The sequence below is a fragment of the Saccopteryx leptura genome, chromosome 7, assembly GCF_036850995.1.
Source record: "Saccopteryx leptura isolate mSacLep1 chromosome 7, mSacLep1_pri_phased_curated, whole genome shotgun sequence".
In the NCBI taxonomy this organism is placed as follows: Eukaryota; Metazoa; Chordata; class Mammalia; order Chiroptera; family Emballonuridae; genus Saccopteryx; species Saccopteryx leptura.
This window is the reverse complement of record NC_089509.1, coordinates 12548291-12568589: the sequence shown is the minus strand read 5'-3', so window position 1 is coordinate 12568589 and position 20299 is coordinate 12548291. Positions and strand designations below refer to the sequence as shown.

Below are 20299 nucleotides of genomic sequence, written 5' to 3'. Positions count from 1 at the left end.
TTTTCTTTTTTTTTTTTTTTATTTATTTATTCATTTTTAGAGAGGAGAGGGAGAGACAGAGAGAGACAGAGAGAGAGAGGAGAGATAGAGAGAGAGAAGGGGGGGGGAGGAGCAGGAAGCATCAACTCCCATATGTGCCTTGACCAGGCAAGCCCAGAGTTTCGAACCGGCGACCTCAGCATTTCCAGGTCGACGCTTTATCCACTGCGCCACCACAGGTCAGGCTCCAGAAGTTATTTTCTTTAGCTAATTTCATAACCTAAGAACATGTTAATGAGGATTAGTTTGTGTATGGGTGCTTCTAGGTAACATATTTGCATAAACAAGAAGGCAAGGGAGTTGGGAGTCTTTATAGAGGTGTGAGTGGGGGTGAAGATTTCTGGTATGCAGTCCAACTAAAAATAGAGATTCTTTCAGAGAGTTAGATGTTTTGATGATTCTCAAAACTCTCCTGGGGACCACTCACTGTGTGCTCATACTATACTTGGATTTGGACCTGCTCATACTGTACTTGGATTTGGACCTATATAACCTGTGTGGCTTATGAAAAAGTCTGCTTTTTGTTTACCTTTTTGTATTTTGGAATATAAAATAATAAATAGCATTGGAATCTGACAGTTTAACATTTTATCACCTTTTTCCTCTAGAGAGAATGTCATGTTTCATAATTTGAGTGTCCATCATTTAGCTTTCAAATTTTTCAAACTGATGTGTCTCTGCTTTACTTTCCTGCTGTCAGTTTCACTGATAAAAAGTATATCCTCACTGTTTGCTTAAATTCTCCTCACTGAGAATTCCACCGCCACCACACCACACACAAAAATACAGAAATATTAATATAGATTTTCTTTTTAAGTCTGGCATTGTTTAGGGTTGTACATTTCATGTTAAATTATCATTATAATTCCACTACTGATTCTCTCCATTAGACCTTGCATGTCATTTGCAAGACATTTCTGAAACAATGTCTGGAAAAAATCTAATAAAGATGAGCTTGTATGTAAACCCAACAATCATTCTGCAGAAATGCTGCTGGAAATGTGTGTATTATCCTCGTTGTTTTTTTTTTTCCTTTTGAAAAATGAGGTAAATTAATCTCTCATACACAGCTTTAAATCTTGTTTTGTATTTTCATTTTGTTCCAAGAAATTTTCATTTAAATTTCACAAAGGAAGATATAATTTAAAATTTCAAGTTTCTTCTCAAGAATTAATAGTCTCTTAATAGCCATCATACATCTTTTCCATAATTTTTGTTAACCAATAAGGGTGAAAGCTACAACTTCTACCAGATTTGTCCAATGTGTTGGTGTTGCAGGGATGAAGAACCAGGAAGCCAGCTGGTTACAGATAAGTTCTATATTGACTGGGATTCAGTGCTTGTCGACACAGATAGCATCATCATTGCACGATTTGATGGCAGAGGAAGTGGGTTCCAGGGCCTGAAAATTTTGCAGGAGATTCATCGAAGGTTAGGTTCAGTGGAAGTAAAGGACCAAATAGCAGCTGTGAAGTAAGTGGTTGCACGATTCTTACTGTTTTTCCTACAGGGACAGAACCTAGATATATGATACATAAAATGACTGATGCTGACTCAGAGGTTTGTATTTTAGTGATTGGACAATTGTATAAATTATATAGACTATTACATTTATTTTCAGGTACTTTTCTCTCTTAGCATCATAATAAAAGAGTTATTGTACTTCCTCTGTGGGATTAGAATTCACTTTTGATTTATGAAAATGAAAGAGACCTTAATTGTACCATTACTTTACTTATTTAACATAATCCATAATGTATATTAGTTCTGTAGTTAATTAACAATTCCTGAGCTTTCAGTCACCTTTACTGTGCTGGCATGAAAGAGTGACATGAGAAATCTAGTAGGATCCTTAAAATAGTACAGAGACATTGATGAGAATATTGTTAAAATGTAGATGTTGATTCAGTGGATATGAAATGCGGCCCAGGAGTCTGCATTGGTTAACAAGCTACAGGGTGGTCTCCAAACTACTGGACCATCACTTTGACTAGCAGCGTTCTGAAATACAGGGCTCTTGTACATGAATGGCGCTGCAACTGCAAAAGTATTTTTAATTTGATTTGTGTTGTGTGTATGTGTATATGTGTGTGTTTGTGCTAAGATTAAATCCCCAGGTGCATTTAACTCAAGAAGATATAACTATATTTTTTTTCCTTTTTCACTGCAGATTTTTACTGAAACTACCATACATTGACTCCAAAAGATTAAGCATTTTTGGAAAGGTAAATAGTAGAAATATTGTGTGTGTGTGTGTGTAATTTCCTTAATTTACTATGAATTATATATAATTACTACTATATGCATTCAATAACTTATTAATTCAGCAACTATTAAATGAGTATCTAATTAGTGCCAGGTGTTAAAATAACAACAGGACAGAAAAAGGGCTCTATTTTCATGAAGCTTACCATCTGGAGGATGAACAGATAGTAAACAAATAATGAAAAATAGTTTCCGATGGTAATAAGTCTTATAAAATATTTTTAAAAGATCAATGGATAAAAATTAACTGCAGGGAAGGCCAATGTTATTAGATTGAGTGGTCAAGGAAGGGCCTTCTGATTAAGTGACATTTAAGCTGAGATATAAATAATTAAAGGGAGCAGTCATAGAAATCATTTAAAGCATCACAGGATGGCAAGCCTTCAGGAAGACTGACATGGCTTAAACTGAAAGATGACCACATGTTTTCTGTACAATGTTAACTTCTTATTGCAATCATTTTATTTCCAGATCAACATTATTATCAGAGGAACAAAATCAAACTTATGTAGATATTTATTAAGTACCGAGATTATACATATCACTAGGCTAGACATTATAAAGATACAGAAATGAAAGGAAGATATAGCACTATTTTAGACAAAACAAATTCTTCGTGTTTATCAGTTTGAATATGAAATAATTTCTACTATTTATAAGTGAACCCAGAGAACATGACATGAAAACTGATTAAGAAATAGAATGATAGTGGTTCTAAGAATGCTTTTTGTATTAAATAATATAGATTTTTAGACAATACTCTTACCCCTTTTCTACTTGTAATGTTAAGCCTGTAAACACCAAGAAAGCAAGATTAAGAAATACTTTGTATTCTAAAATTATCACATGGGTGTTAGAGGGAAAGAGAAGAGATAAACTTCAGCCAGCCTAGAAAACTTTTGGCTTTTTATATCCAATTTTATTTCACTAGTATTCTATAGGTAAGCATGATTTTAGAAAAATAAATCTGTTAGAATTTTATAAGTAATGCAAAAAGGCTTTACAAGTGAAATTGATATAATAATTGTAATAAATGGAAAAATCTGAAACTGGGTAACCAGTAAAAAGACAGCAGAATTGAAACAGAGCAGCCAACACTGACTATTGAATATTTTTAATCTAAATCTAATCATAAACATCCTGTAACTGACTATAGAGTCAACATAATGACCACCAGTTTGGGCTTCTTTCTGATGTGATCTGTTTTGAAAATTAAAATCACCATCTTCATATCTGGCCTACCCTTTTCTAGAATATATTTTCCAGGAACTTGTGTGTTGTGTGTGTATGATTTACTTTTGCATTTAGTAAATAAATAAAAAATGAGGGGAAGGCGATAAAAAATTTAATTTATTCTAATTTCTACCAGTGTTGTCTTTCTGTTAAAATTAGAAGTTATTTCTTTAAGACAAATGAAAGCAGCATTTTGGACTAGGTTCTTAAATGGTGCAGAGAGAAGTGTATTCCAGTTTCTCTGTCAAGAAGTCTTAAAGAGTGTGCAGCTTCATGAATCTCAAATTTTCATATTTAAAAATATAGTAAAGCAATGACTTACTACCACCTAGTTTCCCTTTAGAACCACATTTAAGAGTTCCACAGCTCATTCTTCAGAGATTGAATTGTTTTCGAGGACACTGATACAGTTTTTAAAGGTCTGGTTTGTTCTTTAGTATATAACTATACTATAACAACCTTCGGTTCAAAATGTGGGCCAGAAGCACAAGTATGCCTTGAGAATTTCTTAAAAATTTTAAATCTGGGCCCACACCCAGCCTACTGAATTAAAATATGCATTTTAAGAAGATTCCCAAGTACTTTGAATAAATATTCAAAAGGAGAAGTGTTCTTCTAGGATCTGCTTCTCCTTTAGAAGACACCGTTCTTCTCAGTACCTGGAGATAATCAACTCTAAGAATCATGATATACTGAGGTAAAAAAAGTAGCAACAATCTATTAATTTATATTATTTATATATGTGATATACAGTTGTTCTGTGGGTTGGAATACTCAGCTATTTTCTCAAAGTGTTCAGTTTTATATATGTAAACAACCAAATCGTAATCAGTTGAAGTTTGCTCAGGCATTTGTGGAGTTAGAACAAGAAAAGTTACCACTTAAGATGCATCTAAAGTACATTATCTTGCTTGACTTGTGGTGGCACAGTAGATAAATCATGCTGAGGTCACTGGTTCCAAACCCTGGGCTTGTTCAGTCAAGGCATATGCGAGAAGCAACTACCACAAATTGATACTTCCAGCTTCTCCCTTCTGCCCTTTTCCTTCTCTCTCTCAACTTAATAAAATAAATGAATAAATAAACAAAGTGCATTTCTCTCATTGCTCTGTGGGAAGCACTTGAAACCTTTGGATCTGACATTCTTCTCTCATCTCTATGAAAAAACTAGAAACAATACAGTAAAAAGAAATAAAAATGCTCTCTTTAGGGACAGAACTTTTAAGGGCCCAGCACACTCTCACTCTATAATAACTCTTTATTTACTTGCTTTGCATGGCTTATTACACCCCTTTCAAACTTCTGAAGGGGAACAGAATATATCATACCAGAATATGTGGTTATTTTAAGAAATAGCTGACCCTTCTAGTCTGAAAACAGAGAAGTTACTTTTATTTATGAGAGGAAATCTCTATTTGTGTCTTCCTCTCTATATCTAGAAGAGAAGGATGACTCTAAATCAGTGATTTTCAACCTGTTTTGAGCCGCGGCACATTTTTTTTTTAATTTTATTTATTTATTTATTTATTTTATTTATTAATTTTAGAGAGGAGAGGGAGAGAGGGAGAGAGAGGAGAGACAGAGAGAAGGGGGGGAGGAGCTGGAAGCATCAACTCCCATATGTGCCTTGACCAGGCAAGCCCAGGGTTTCGAACTGGCAACCTCAGCATTTCCAGGCCGACGCTTTATCCACTGCGCCACCACAGGTCAGGCCGCGGCACATTTTTTACATTTACAAAATCCTGGGGCACACCACCTACCAAAATGACACTATAACAGTACATATTATACATATAGTTAATAATATAGTTTCTAAATGTATTTATACTCACTTAGTGTGAAATCTGGGCCTGTTTCGATGAACACAAAATGGATATCCTGGCGGGAATGGTAGAAAGACACACACGAAGCTCTTCCTCAACAGTTCTCAGTCTCTCTCTGTTTTTAGTTTTTATCGCAGTCAAGCTTGAGAAGCTCAGCTCACATAGATATGTGGTTGAAAATGGGAGCAATGTCAAAATAGCTTTGTTGGCCAGAATGGGGAACTACTTGGCAACAGATAACCAAAAACTGTCCAAAGGAAGATCAGAAAACTTTAGCTTTAAAGTTAGATTGCATTGTGATGCATTGTATATCACCCTCTGCGGGGGCCTCTTTTAAAAAGAAAAAGGTCAAATATCTATATACACCATCAGGATAGACATAACCAGGTGAGGCTGAGGCTTCATCTAGTGGTGGCAACATTTACCTCCAGTCCTGACCAGAATTAGAAATCGGGACCATGGGGAGGAGTAGCAGCTTCAACTACTTGCCGCTGCCACACAATGACAAGTGTGTGGCAGCCCGAGTGGGGACCTTCCTGGGTGTGGATGAGAGGCGGCCTACTATTGGTTCATCACTAGTGGTCGGGATGAATCCTAGAAGGTGATTGGTCAGTGAGCATTCCCTGTGCCTCCACTCTTCCTGTGGCTGATAGCTGGAGGGATTGTGAGGGGAATGTTTATGTTCGGATGGAGGCAGCAGGCTGGATAAATAGCCACCACGGGCCGTATCAGGCATGCAGGCTGTAGTTTGGGGACCCATGTTTAATTTCCCCACGGCACACCTGACCATGTCTCACGGCACACTGGTTGAAAAACACTGCTCTAAATCATAAGAAAGTCTTAGCAATGGAAAAGGGACTGATTTAAATCTGCATAATAAGCAATGTTTCTGGAAACTCTTATAAAGGACCTCCCCCAACATCTTTCTTTAGTTAAAGATGGTACTTAAGATACCTAGGCTATCTCACAGAATTACTCAGTTTCTCTAGTTATTTCTCATATATACATGAAGTATACATGTTAACAAACTTTTGTTTGTTTATTTTCTTATTAATCTATTACAAAGAATCTCAGCCAAGAACTCAGAAGGGTAGGAAGAAATTATTTTTCTTTTCTCCATTGTTTTCTATAAATATGTTCACACAATTCAGCTTACTACTTTTAAATTTTGCTAACCAAAAGCTACTTTTGTTTCTCTCTCAAAGAGACTGAGCAAAAATACTCTTGGTGGTTTATAAAAGATAATTTTATTTTACTTAGCTCCTACTTATTGGGAAAGCTTTGCTCAAGCTTCTGGGTACTAACTGAATGTTTCATTACGAAGTTGATATTTATAGTGAATGAAATATAATTTTTCCTTAATCTTATTGAGCTCTTGGCTGAGATCCCCTGTGATAAAAGACAGACTAGCAAGAGAAAAATGAAAAGATGTTTATTGACACGTGTACCTCATGTCTACCTGGGAGATACCCAGGGAAAAATGAGTAACTCTCTGAGGTGGCTTGGAATTCAGGCTTAAATTACCATTTTAACAAGGAAACAAGAGAGAGATGTAGGCTTTGTAGAAGAGATAAATGACTGCTAAAAAAAAAAAAGGTGAGTGAGATCTTAACAGAATAGATGGAAGATGCAGTTTGTGACAAATTTTCTAGGTATGGTGTTGACTTCTATTCTTCTTGCCTATGACAAGAGTCTATCTTCCATGATTAATAGGATTCCTGGGGAAGGAATCTATAACAATTGAATTTCTTTTGAAGGATCTATCTTTAGGGGAGTTCAGAGAAAACCTCTCCTTGCATTTGCTTTTTTAAGTACCTCTAGCTTAAAATAATCAATATACCATAGTGTAATATTTTGGAATGAAATATTCTGCTACCCTTTACATACATTCTCTTTGCTACTTTGGTAATGTCTGACTGCATTTTGGACTTTTATGTAACAATACTTAAATATTTAAATGATGCTACAAATAAGCATAAATAAAATTCTCTGTTTATTATCTCAAGTGTTTATAGAGTCCTATACCTGTGAACCACACTAGAATCATCTGGAAGTTTTTCAAAAGTTGGCCTCATCACAAACCAACTGCATCAGAATTTCTGGTGCTAAGGCCTGGGTGTTAATATTTTTAATACTTCCTGAATACTTTAATGTCCAGCATGATAGGTGTTAACATTTTTAATACCTCCTAGGATACTCTAAAATTCAGTAAGATGAAGAATATTTAAGCAGAACTTAAAATTGATATCTAAAATGATTTGATAGCTCAGAAGGTCATTCCCTTAGTCTATTATTACTATCATTGTTAAAATCTCTTCTAGATCTTTCCTGGTCAGTTCATGAACTACAAAGGAAACAGAACACCTTGATTTATTTTTTAAGAATTTATAATTAAATTAGCTCAAAATATTGCAAGAGAATATTTTAAAATTAAATTTAAACAATTATCCAATGCACCTTAGTAGCAACATTATTTACTGTATCTCATTTTCTTTAAATATTTAGTTGTACGAAATTGAAAGCAGAACAAATACATATGAGAGATTTTAAATATTTAATTTTCCTTTCTTAATCCTATATAACAGTCATTATTATTAATAATATATTCACTAAATATATATCCAATTTTCCCAAAATGATATATGATTTAATAAGTACTTATCTATCTTTAAATTATTTGGGGTAGTATACAGGTATTTGACATAAAATCAAAGAGCAAATCTTTGACACTTGATAATATATGATTGATTTTATATTTTACCTAAAGTTATTAAAATAACTTGTTACATAAAAATTTAAGCAACTCTTTTTAAAAATTTTACCTGTACAAAGTGATCATAGTATATTCTTTGCTCATGTTTTAAACATGATGAGACCTTCTGATATATATATAATATATATATATATATATATTACCAAATATAGTGATTGAAGTTAAAAATAATTGATATGTGTTATATATACATACATATATGTACACATTTTCTCTTGCCAGGGTTATGGTGGCTACATTGCATCAATGATCTTAAAATCAGATGAAAAGCTTTTTAAATGTGGATCAGTGATTGCACCCATCATAGACTTGAAGTTGTATGGTGAGTACTTCCTATAGAATGACCTAATACAACATATTAATTTGTAGATAAGAAAATCCCATGCCTGACCTGTGGTGGCACAGTGGGTAAAGCGTCGACCTGGAAATGCTGAGGTCACCGGTTTGAAACCCTGGGCTTGCCTGGTCAAGACACATATGGGAGTTGATGCTTCCAGCTCCTCCCTCACTCCTCTCTCTCTCTCTCTCTCTCTCTCTCTCTCTCTCTCTCTCTCTCTGTCTCTCCCTCTCCTTTCTAAATGAATAAATAAAAAAATAATAATAATAAAAAAAGAAAATCCTAATGCAAAGGAACTCAATTGAGCTCATTTATTCAGCGTTATCAGAGATATTTCAGCTATTTACTGCCGCTCTGATTCAATTAATATTACTGGTGCATGACGATTAAGTGTGAAATATAGACAATAAATAAGGAACTATGCTATTTCAATGGTTTTTAGTTTATTCTTAAATTTTTGTTTTCTTGGGTCACAGCCTCAGCTTTCTCTGAAAGATACCTTGGTGTGCCTTCTAAAGAAGAAAGCACATACCAGGTAACTAATTCAAAAATAATAAAAAAAGTATTTTTGTTCTAAAATTCAGTCAAAATATAAATATAGGTAGATCTATATATACAGATGTTTTGTTTTCCTTTATAGGCATCAAGTGTGCTACATAATATCAATGGCTTAAAGGAAGAAAATATACTAATAATTCATGGGACTGCTGACAGTAAGTATTATATTTGCTGCTAGTTATTGATGGGGTCTGAACTTCAGCAAAGTGGAATTGCTTACAAAGGACCTTATAGACCTACTGAAGAGAGCAGTGTCAAAAAATCTGATGCATGATAGGAAGTGGGAAGAAGGAAGAATAGAAGAAGTAGGAGCTTCAGTGGCAACACTGTCAGGTAAAATGTTCTGGATGATAGAAATGTTCAATCTTGCCCTGGCCAGTTTTCTCAGTGGATAGAGCATCAGCCCAGTATATGAGCATCCTAGGTTTGATTCCTGATCAGTGCCCACATGAAAAGTGACCATCTGCTTCCCTCCCCCTCCCTCTCCCCCTTCTCTCCCCCTCCCTCTCCCCCTTCTCTCCCCCTCCCTCTCCCCCTTCTCTCCCTTCTCCCCTCCCACAGTCAGGGCAGTGGCTGAATTGGTTTGAGCATCACCTGGGTGCTAATGATAGCTCAGTGGGTCTGAGCATGTCAGCCTCAGGCACTAAAGATAGTTTGTTTGCCAGGTGGATCCCAGCTGGTGTGCATGCGGTAGTCTGTTTCACTATCTTCCCATCTCTAAATTTAAAAAAAATGAAGAGATGTATAATCTTTACTGTTGAACACAGTAACCACGGGCCACATATGCTGCGTAAGCATTTGAAATGTGTTTTGAGTTATTAAGAAACAGAATTTTTTATTTTACTTAATTTTACTTAATTTAAATTTAAATAACCACATTTGGCTGGTGACTAGTACTATGGTGTTATTCAGCATACCTCACAAGGAAACTAACCTAGAAAACAACAGAATAGCAAAAAGTGCCAGCACTGAGGTGAAATTTGAGGAGGCTACCCTCTGAAGTTAGAACAGAAACCTTCCCATCACTGCTTATTTTTTTATCATGTTAAACATTGGAGATGTATGTGACTGATATTACTAGTAAAGAATAATATTTTATATTCACATGAAGGGTCAGGGCTCAAAATATTTATGTATTTTTTATTATTCTGTATAAAACTTTACAACAGAGGGCTATTTATAGCCCCATTCGCATATGAGAAAAATCTATTTCAAGGAGGAAACTAATTTATTCAGGATTACCTGGCAAGTGAGCAAAGACAGTCAGATCTTGAATCAGTATTACCTAAATCTTGAACTTGTTTTTTGTTTAGTTTACCCTGCCTTGCCTCAGAATTTTATTCCATTTCACAAAGTATAGAACTAAAAAAGTGTTATAGCTTCTGACCAGGTGGTGGCCTAGTGGATAGACCATCAGCCTGGGACACTGAGGACCCAGGTTCAAAACCCTGAGGTTGCTAACTTGAGCCCAAAGGTTGCTGACTTGAAGCCCAAGGTTGCTGGCTTGAGCAAGGTGTCACTGGCAGCTGGAGCCCCCCCAAACCCCCCCAAACCCCCCCAACCCCATGAAAGCACATAGGAGAAAGCATTCGGTGAACAACTGAACTGCCACTACTATAAGTTGATATTTCTCATCTCTCTCCCTTCCTGCCTACCTGTACCCCTCTCCTGCCTACCTGTACCCCTCTCACACACTCTCTAAAAAAAAAAAAAAAAAAGAGTGTTATAGCAAAAATTATAGCAGGTTTTAAGTTTAATTTTCAAACATATCGGCCATGGTTAAATTAGTGTTCAGTTCCATATATAATACATATTTAGGTAAATGGGAGATAAGAGACAAATCTCTCAGGTAGAATTCTGAAAAAAATTATGTAGCTATTTCTCCTCAAAGCTTCACTTTCCTTCCGACCCACATTAGAGGGGCTTGAAATTAGTGACTTGCTTCAAGAGCACTGGATGGAAAGTAAAGAGTAACTTTACAGCAGAGAAACGACAAATATCATTCAGCTACATGGTCAAAGTTAACATCAACAGTGAGAAGTCACATTGATATTGTACACCCTTGATGTCATTTCATGAGAATGGCATTCTATGTCCACTGTCTAGTCTAAAAAAGAAAAAACAACCATAACTCCCTCTAACCACCAAAAAAAAAAATGGATAAGCCAAAATAAAGTTTGTCTACCAAAATATCTTAGTATTCTTCAGAACTGTCAAAGTCACCAAAAACAGAGAAAGTCTGAAAAATTCTGAAAAAACAAAAGAGGTTAAAGAGGCATAATGTCTAAATGCTTCTAAGTTGTGACAAATGTACCATAAAAATGTAAAATTTTAACAATAGAGGAAACTAGGTCAGAGATATACAAGAACTCCCAGTACTATCTTTGTGACATTTTTTTGAAAATCTATAACTAATATAAAATCTTAAAAAAAAATCTTAGATGATAGCTAAGATTTTGGGTGAAACATGATGAAAGAGAACATAAATATTTTTAAAGAACATTAGAACTTGTTCTGAGGTATTAAGATATTACATGTATATTAATAGTAGTAAAAACAAGTAGTTATTATTAAGTACTGGTTAAATGTCACAAACCATTTCCGAAACTTTTAACATTAACTTACCTGTTTTTCACAAAAATGCTGTAGGTATTATTACTCTTCTTTAACAAATTGGAAAAATTAATATTACGGAATTAATCTAACTTGCCAAAAATCATATAACTATTGATTAGTAAAAGAAGGATTTGAATCTGACAGTGAGACTCTTACTACTTGTGCTCTGAAGCTTCAATTGTAGGAATAAATTATATTCAAGATTAAATTATTCAAATCACTGTAGACTATAGACACCATACACACACACCTCCCATATGGGCTTGGTGGCTCAGTCAATGACACTATAATAAACCATTATTGAAGTTTTCTTCAAAACTTACCAACAAATCAGTTCACTCAGTTAATTAAACTTTAATATTTCTGTTTAGTTTTAGGAAGGGTATAAATGACAGATATCAAGGGCCTTGGCACTAGAAACCAGCATGGAAAGAATCCATTTGGAAAATTCATTTATACGTTTATCTTTTCAGCTGTAAAATGGAGTCCTTAACAAAATGTTTTCCTACAGTAAATGAAGGAGCTATAAGAGAGATCATTTATCCCAGTTATTACTCTTATTCATTAGCATTTCTAGTAGCTCAAATTTTCAGAGCAAGATATAAACTTCTTTAGAGATAACATGGGCATTTTCCATGAAGTATAGTAAAATATTTAAAAAGATCTTGGGTAGATTTTAAAAAGATTCAAACGATCATTTGGAAACTTTCCTTGTCTGCTATGTAGCAATATTAATCAGTATCATAGAATAAGAGCAATGAAGCAGCTTAAACTATATTGATAAGTCTTCCCTAGTTTTACAGACAACTTAAAAATGCTAGCTTAAAAATTATTTACAGAATTTGGAAGATGTACATAGTGTAGGAATGAATAGCTCAGGCAACTTGGGAGCACAGTGTTGTGAGGAGTTCTGAGTGATTCATCCAAGTCGTCAATGCTGGTTTGGGCCAGTACTGCTACTCAGCCCGTCTGCTGTGCTGCTTATTTTGAAGTTTTGGACCTTAAGTTCAAGCAGAAGGAGGCTAGAAGGAAACAGAAGAAACCAGCATGATCTGCATTAAATATTTAACCTTTGAATAATAATATGTGTACTCTCTTTTCTCAACATGGGGTATTTTTTAATTTAAAATAACACAGAATGTCTGTGTCTAACTGAGATTGGGCTCTGGTAATCCTCAGAAAAGAATAGAAACTGGTTTGCTACATTATCAGGACAAGCATTCACTATGTTAAAATTGTTTTAATGGTATAAAATGTGAAAAAATAAACATAATAAACGATAACCAATGAAGTAAATCTAAATAACATCTGTACAATAAGTAGTTACTCAGTCATGGCTCCCATTTCAGTATTTTTTTATAACATAAAGCTAAAAGTTTTATCATCACTGTTTCTACTGGCTTCCCAGTTAAAGCCAAGTATTAGTCTTTTAAATGCACAATGTATGCAAAGTAAAACAATCTCTTTGAATAAAAATGACATAACATGTTCTGATCCTTATAAACATATTTCTTTCAAATATTATAATTTAATTTCTTGCAGCAAAAGTTCATTTTCAGCATTCGGCAGAATTAATCAAACACCTAATAAAAGCAGGAGTGAATTATACTATGCAGGTAAGCCACTTTTCCAGAAGAATGTGTTTATGTGTTTTCCTAGTTAGGTTTTTTGGTTGCAAAATCAGAAAACAGCTTCTGTGCTGTTCATTCCCCCATGCTATTTATTTACTATGTATTTTAGCTACCAAATATTGTATTCTCTCTTCTTACTTATACTGAGAATGTAGATGAGTTCGTGCTTTACAACTGCCTAGCATTCTTATGCAATGTCTTTTTCTCTTTGGACTTTTATTAATATCACCAATAACAAGTTCTTTTTTTTTTTTTTATAGAGACAGAGAGAGGGATAGACAGGTACAGACAGACAGGAACGGAGAAATGAGAAGCATCAATTATTAGTTTTTCGTTGCGTGTTGCAACACCTTAATTGTTCATTGATTGCTTCCTCATACGTGCATTGACCACGGGCCTTCAGCAGACCGAGTAACCCCTTGCTCTAGCCAGCGACCATGGGCTCAAGCTAGTGAGCTTTTGCTCAAACCAGATGAGCCCTCGCTCAAGCTGGTGACCTTGGGGTCTCGAACCTGGGTCCTCCACATCCCAGTCTGATGCTCTATCCACTGTGCCACTGCCCGGTCGGTCAGGCAACAAGTTCTTTTAGAACAATTTTTTATTTCTCCCCTAGTCCCTCTGTCTTTTCCTCATTTTCCATCACTGTTATACTAAAAGGTGAGAAGAATAGTGATTTGAGTAAATGTTATGAGAAAAAAGGAGAGGCTAAAACACCATTTATATCTGTGCTTTCAAAATATTTAAGAAATATTTATCAAGAAATTACTTTACAGCCTGACCAGGCAGTGGCACAGTGGATAGAGTGTTGGACTGGGATGTGGAGGACCCAGGTTCAAGACCCCAAGGTCGCCAGCTTGAGCGCGGGCTCATCTGGTTTGAGCAGGGCTCACCAGCTTGAGCTCAAAGTCGCTGGCTCCAGCAAAGGGTCACTCAATCTGCTGTAGCGCCCCGCCCCCCAGTCAAGGCACATTTGAGAAAGCAATCAACGAACAACTAAGGTGCCACAACGAAGAATTGATGCTTCTCGTTTCTCTCCCTTTCTGTCTGTCTGTCCCTATTTATCCCTCTGTCTGACTCCCTGTCTCTGTCAAAAAATATATATATTACTTTACAAAGGTCACAATACTAAGTGGGTCAATAAGACATACTTTTGGACATACCATCAAGGAACTTTTAGTCTGAAGGAGGAGTTAAGAAGGAAAAAAAAGTAATTATAATTTCCCAACATTTGGAAAAACTAAAAGTAGTTCAAATATCTAGAACACCGGAACCAGGCTTAGGAGGATGACAGATTAAGATGAATAGATAAGCAAATAGTGGGTCATACCATTAACAATCTGAAAGAGTGTGTCTTTACTCAGAAGGCACCAAGGCACCATTTAAAAACTCTACACTCAGGAATTAATGTGACAATTGAATTTGTATTTGCATTTATATTCTAAAAAAGTCACTCATGTCTTTTATACTGTCAAAGTGAAAATTGCACTGCACAAGATTAAGCAGACAAGAACGGCTTTATTCAAGATTATTGCAAATAAAGGAGAAAGACTAAATTCAACTTTCTTGAAACAAAGGGCTGCAAACATTTTGAAACTGAGCAGGAATGAAACACAGTCCACTTGCATAAATGCTTCACCAAAACAGAACATAAACTTTCTTGTACCTTTATGACAAGAGGTAGTTTTACAATTTGGAGCAAGACTTCTTCTCTCCCACAGAGACTGGGAGATTGTGGTGCTGTCTCCCTCAATGTTTATATTTCAAAGAGATGGTTTCCAGTCTTTGAAAAAGATATCACCTTTGTTGTAAAACTGGCAATGAGCTAAAAAAATACTTACATACATTTCACAGGGACAGTGAATGAGTTTACAATCAAGTTTTCTAAATTACAAAAATTGTATTTTGTCTCTAATGTTGATTATGATATGGTTATAATAAAAATGAAAAAGTTTAATATGCAAAACTCAGAGTTGAATTGGGTGAGATTTTAGTTAGATATCATTTCCTGAAGTTCATTTGCCCTTTTGTGTAAAAGAATGAATTCTGAGAAACAATAGTTGCTTTGGTAACTTTTAAATCACTTTTCCCCTCAAAATCTTAGGTTTATCCAGATGAAGGTCATAAGGTATCTGAGAAAAGCAAGTATCATCTCTACAGCACAATCCTCAGATTCTTCAGTGATTGTTTAAAGGAAGAGATAGCTGTGATACCACAGGAACCAGAAGAAGATGAATAATGACTCTATTTATGTAGAACTGAAGGGGATATTGACGCTCAATGAAATTTAACCAAGAGACTGTCATATGTAGATGCTCCAGAGTTTCAAGGGCAGCTTAAGGAGATGACACTGGAACAGCACACTCAGAGACAATAAACTAGAATTTGAATATAGAAGTCCAAGTCTACTGTTTGCCAAGGGTGCAGAATCTGTTTGTTTGTGTAATGAAGGTCAAAGTTTGGTTTCCTGGGAAGAATTAGTTTTGCATTAAAGTTGGAATAGTGCATGTTTTCTTCTGTTATCCCCTATTTGTTCTGTAACTAGTTGTTCTCATTTTAATTTCAATGGTCACCTTCTTTGCATATAATGCACAACTTCTCAGTACCACAATTCCTGAAGAGATCTTCAATGGCTGAGCTGCAGTCTAACATTTTACTGTATCTTTACAATAAGTGCAATTCTCATTGTCTATTATTATGCTTAAGAAAATATTCAGTTAATAAAAAACAGAATATTTTATGTAATTTCTGTTTACAAAAAGGCATTATTAAATGGATCAAAGGTCATGTAGAAATATGGAGTTTAGCACCTTCCAAAGTTCAGCAATTTATCAGTAGATATATCTTTAAATCTATACACGAGTGTGTGTCTCACAATATATATACACACTTGTGCATATGCAGTCAATAAATCTATCTTTACATGTTATTCATGCTACAAAGGATAAACATTTGATGAATTAGAAGAAATGCTCTTTTACAGGCTGTAATGGACGCTTTGTTTAATGAGCCAAATATGATGAAACATTTTTTCCAATTCAAATTCTAGCTATTGCTTTCCTATAAATGTTTGGGTTGTGTTTGGTATCGTTTTTAGTGGTTAATAGTTTTCTAGTTGCAATTTAATTTTTTGGATATGATACCTTGTCACATGTAAATTAGATACTTAAATATTAAATTATAGTTTCTGATAAAGAACTTTTGTTAACAATGCAATGCCACTGAGTGCTATTTTGCTCTTTTGGTGGAGAAGGCTTTTTTAAAAACACTTAGTCCTTTTACTTCTCTCTCTCTCTCAATGCAAAATCAATTCTCATCTTCATTGTAAAAGCAAAGAGCTGGATTGATGCTTTTGCAGCTTCTACTTGGTATTCTGCGCCTGCCCGATTCATCTGTTACTCTTTAATTTAAATACTTCTGGTGAGAATTAGAAATGCAATATCTTTTTTGCATTGGCCAAAAAGTTCGCAAACAGCTGTGTTTGCTGTTTAACTGAGATGAAGGCACAAAGTGCATTAATTCTTTTGCTGTGTTGACTTGCCGTAGTAACTGAGAGCATAAAATAAACTTGACCGCATGAAGGCAGTTTAAGTCATGAGAATATTAAATTTGGTAACTAATGTCAGAGTATCTTCACACTTCACTTACAGGACAGGCTGGATAACCAGGACATTAGAATGCCAGGAAGACACTTCAAAATGTCTTAGAATTGCTCAGTAGCCCTCCTATTTTGTCAAAGGATCAACCCCCAGATCTGGTTACTTGGAAAATGTACGTCATTTGGGGGATATTCTGTTGTTCTTTTGATTGCATTGGAATTGTGTCTTCACTGCTCCATTGAATTTAATTTAAAATGGGAAGGCTCTCTTTTCTGAAAGATACATTTCAGGTCTTTTTCAAGAATAGTAAACACATTTTTAAAAAAATAAGGTGTAATGTTTCAAAGGAAAGTTTTGCCTATTTTATTAAAATGGAAATTTCTTTTTAAGCTGATTTAAAGTCCAGCTGAAGCTTTTTAATCAATATTTTGAATTTCAACCACTAGAATTTTTATGATGCAAATAATTAAGTTGTCTGAAAGTTGTGGTTTTATTGAATGTCTGTTTGAGTAACACTTAAAGTGTATTTGCCTTTTACTGTTCATTATTTCTCTTGTTTCATTATTATTATCAATGTTTATCTATTTTTCAATTAATTTAATACAGTTTATAATGTGAAAGATATTTGTCTGGAACCCACTTTCACTTTAAAGGCTAAATAGATCTCAGATAAAGACATACTTTTTAGTAGGAAGGTGAAAATTTTTTCATTTGTAGGACATTTTGAGTTTTAATAACTGGTCCATTTTAGATAAAAGAATGCTCACTGGAGATGTTTTCTCTGAACATATGTATCCTGATTTATCAATGTCATCCCATTAAAATTAATAATAATAATAAAAAAGGGATGCTCACGAACACATAGACACCAGATAACAGAGGGGTTGTGCGAGTCGACCTTCCCTGTTACACATTGCCTGTGGCCAGAACCCTACTAGTCTATATGTATTTGTGCATTCCAAGAGTTTCCTAGAACTCCAGCAGCAAGCTTTCCAAATGATAATTCACCCTTAGAATTAAAAAAAGCAAGCTCAACTATAAAATAAAACAGGTAAGCTATATTAAATCAGCCACAGAAATAAACACATAAACTTTTGAAGCATTTTGAAAGGAAAAGTGTTTTCATTAATTTCCTCCAGCGAGGTCTCTGACTCAACAACGTAGAGACCAAGAAGACACTGCTGATCTACTTGTATTTCCTGATATAACCAAGGAAAAAAGCGTGTCTTCAAAACCTGAATCTTAGCTCACCCTTAGAATGTCTTTTTTTTTTATTGGATTTTCAGCATAAACATCACCATTGAGGGTTTTGCAGATGCCAGTTATAGATCTACTAGAATGAGGTGACTTAAATGTTGGTTTTTACTATAAGGACTTAAGCCATTGTCCACAAATGGTGGGCACCTGGGATTGATTTGCTCTCCAATTTCATTAAGGGCACAAGGCTTCTATAATCATGTATGAAATACTTCTTTTATCCTTCCCCACATACTCTCCATCTTCATATCCTGCAGCAATGAGCTTTGCAGAAATAAAACCTAATTCCTCAGCTGTGCTCTCACTTTCTGTTCTGGGGATTCTCTGATACTAAAGTTGTCTGTTGGGCCAACAGACTCATCACTTACACACTGCAGACCTATATAAGAATGTTAACACCCCCATCAAATCTAATTAATGGAAAACGGGAGCAGAAGACTATACATGCCTCTCTTTCTTCTTCCAGACATTCTGCATTATCCTTGGTAGGCCTTGGAAACTTCAGCTGCCCACACCAGTATACCTTTCTATTTCTCTCTTTCACATCTCACTTTTCTCAGTCTCCCACACATATTTCCTAAAATCACATCCTTCGATAAAATACACGTGTACAAGCTGTTGACTCAGCTCTACTTTCTTCCCACAAGAACTTACTACTGTGAATATTGTAGAATGAAGATAAAAAATGAGAATAGAGAAGTGTTTTCACTCAGGTTTGAATAAGCTGTTTCTATCTAAAATTTCTAGATTCTCCCTAAGTACCAAGCATGTGCTAAGTGCTCTATATTCATTATCAGACTGAATCTTCTCAACATGCCCTAGAAAATGTACTATGATTCTCATTTTACCGATCAGAAATTTGAGTCTTGAAATGTATGTAACTAGCCCACATTCACATAACTAATGAGTAAAGAGCTTAAAACCTAGCTCCAGCTAATTTAGAAGCCTCTGTTCTCAGCCATTCTTCACCACTGTACTCTTTCAATAAGGAGAATTTTAATCCATATTTACCCCATGTGAGGATGGATTTTGAATACTTAAACACATATTTCCAGATATTCTTGAGAATGATTTGAGAGCAAAAATACTACAAAGTAAATGATAGCCCACTGTAACTACATGGATGTTACCTGAATTCAATGTCAAGAGAACATGTCTGTCAAGAGAATATACCTGTTTTATATGTTGGATATGTAAGAGTTACTCCTATTCATGGAAAGTCTTACCAGCAGACCACAACTAGATCTCAACAGTCATTAATAGAATCCCTTGCTCTGGCACTATGCCAAGGACGTTCCTAAATCATTCCTAGATGTATTCAAAACACTGTGTTCGAGCACTCAGGCTTGTGAATATGAAAAGATTACTTAGTCTTCAATCACTGCAAATCCAAAAATCATGTAAGGATATTTAAAAGCATCGCTGACATCCACAATCTCATTTACAATCTGACTTAGAAAATTGCATTACCTCCCAATTTTTTTATCACTATAGGCAATAGATTTTATTTACCATTGACCAAATATAATAACAACACTCATTTCATTTAGCAATATTTCAGCAACATTGGAAGAGAAAGTCAGCAAATTCAAAAATCTTTTTTCTCATCAAAGGCAAGTTAGGTGGATTTTTAAAAAGAAATAAGTAATGCCTAACCAGGTGGTGGCACAATGGATAGAGCATTTACCTCATACCCTGAGGACCCAGGTTCAAAACTTCAAGGTTTTGAGATCAAGGTTGCTGGCTTGAGCAAGGGGTCACTGGGCTGATCTGGAGCCCCCCAGTCCAGGCACATATGAGAAGGCAATTGATAAGCAACTAAAGTACCACAACTACAAGTTGATGCTTCTCATCTCTCTACTTTCCTGTCTGTCTCTCTCTCTCTCTACTTTGCTAAAAAAAAAAAAAAAGAAGAAAGAAAAAAGAAAAAAAAAAGTCATATCAAAGTACAATTTTGACTATTTTTCTATTAAACTTTAAATTTAAGATAGTTTGATACTAGCATCACAGGCTTTTGATACAGCACCTTGGTTACAAAGAAAGTCTGTGCTGATCACCACAATCTGTCCTGTTCCATCAGGCCCAGCACCGTTTGAACATGAATGCAGCTTGACATCTCAGAATGCTATACTACCCAGTATTCTATACTACCAAGAGAGTCATAGAAAAGG

General features: G+C 35.1%; 1 protein-coding gene across 4 annotated transcripts in view; it reads left to right on the top strand.

The window, feature by feature from the left end:
• The window catches only part of DPP10 (dipeptidyl peptidase like 10), a 680612-nt gene extending 662192 nt beyond the window's left edge, over window positions 1–18420 (top strand). For all 4 annotated transcript variants that reach the window (XM_066345442.1, XM_066345444.1, XM_066345441.1 and 1 more), the window contains 7 exons: window positions 1318–1512; window positions 2210–2264; window positions 8356–8455; window positions 8947–9005; window positions 9111–9183; window positions 13187–13260; window positions 15377–18420. In XM_066345442.1, coding sequence (XP_066201539.1) covers window positions 1318–1512; window positions 2210–2264; window positions 8356–8455; window positions 8947–9005; window positions 9111–9183; window positions 13187–13260; window positions 15377–15511 — 691 coding nt within the window. In that variant the 3' untranslated portion in view covers window positions 15512–18420. The remainder of the gene's footprint in view (window positions 1–1317; window positions 1513–2209; window positions 2265–8355; window positions 8456–8946; window positions 9006–9110; window positions 9184–13186; window positions 13261–15376) is intronic.
• The last annotated feature ends 1879 nt before the right edge of the window (window positions 18421–20299 follow it).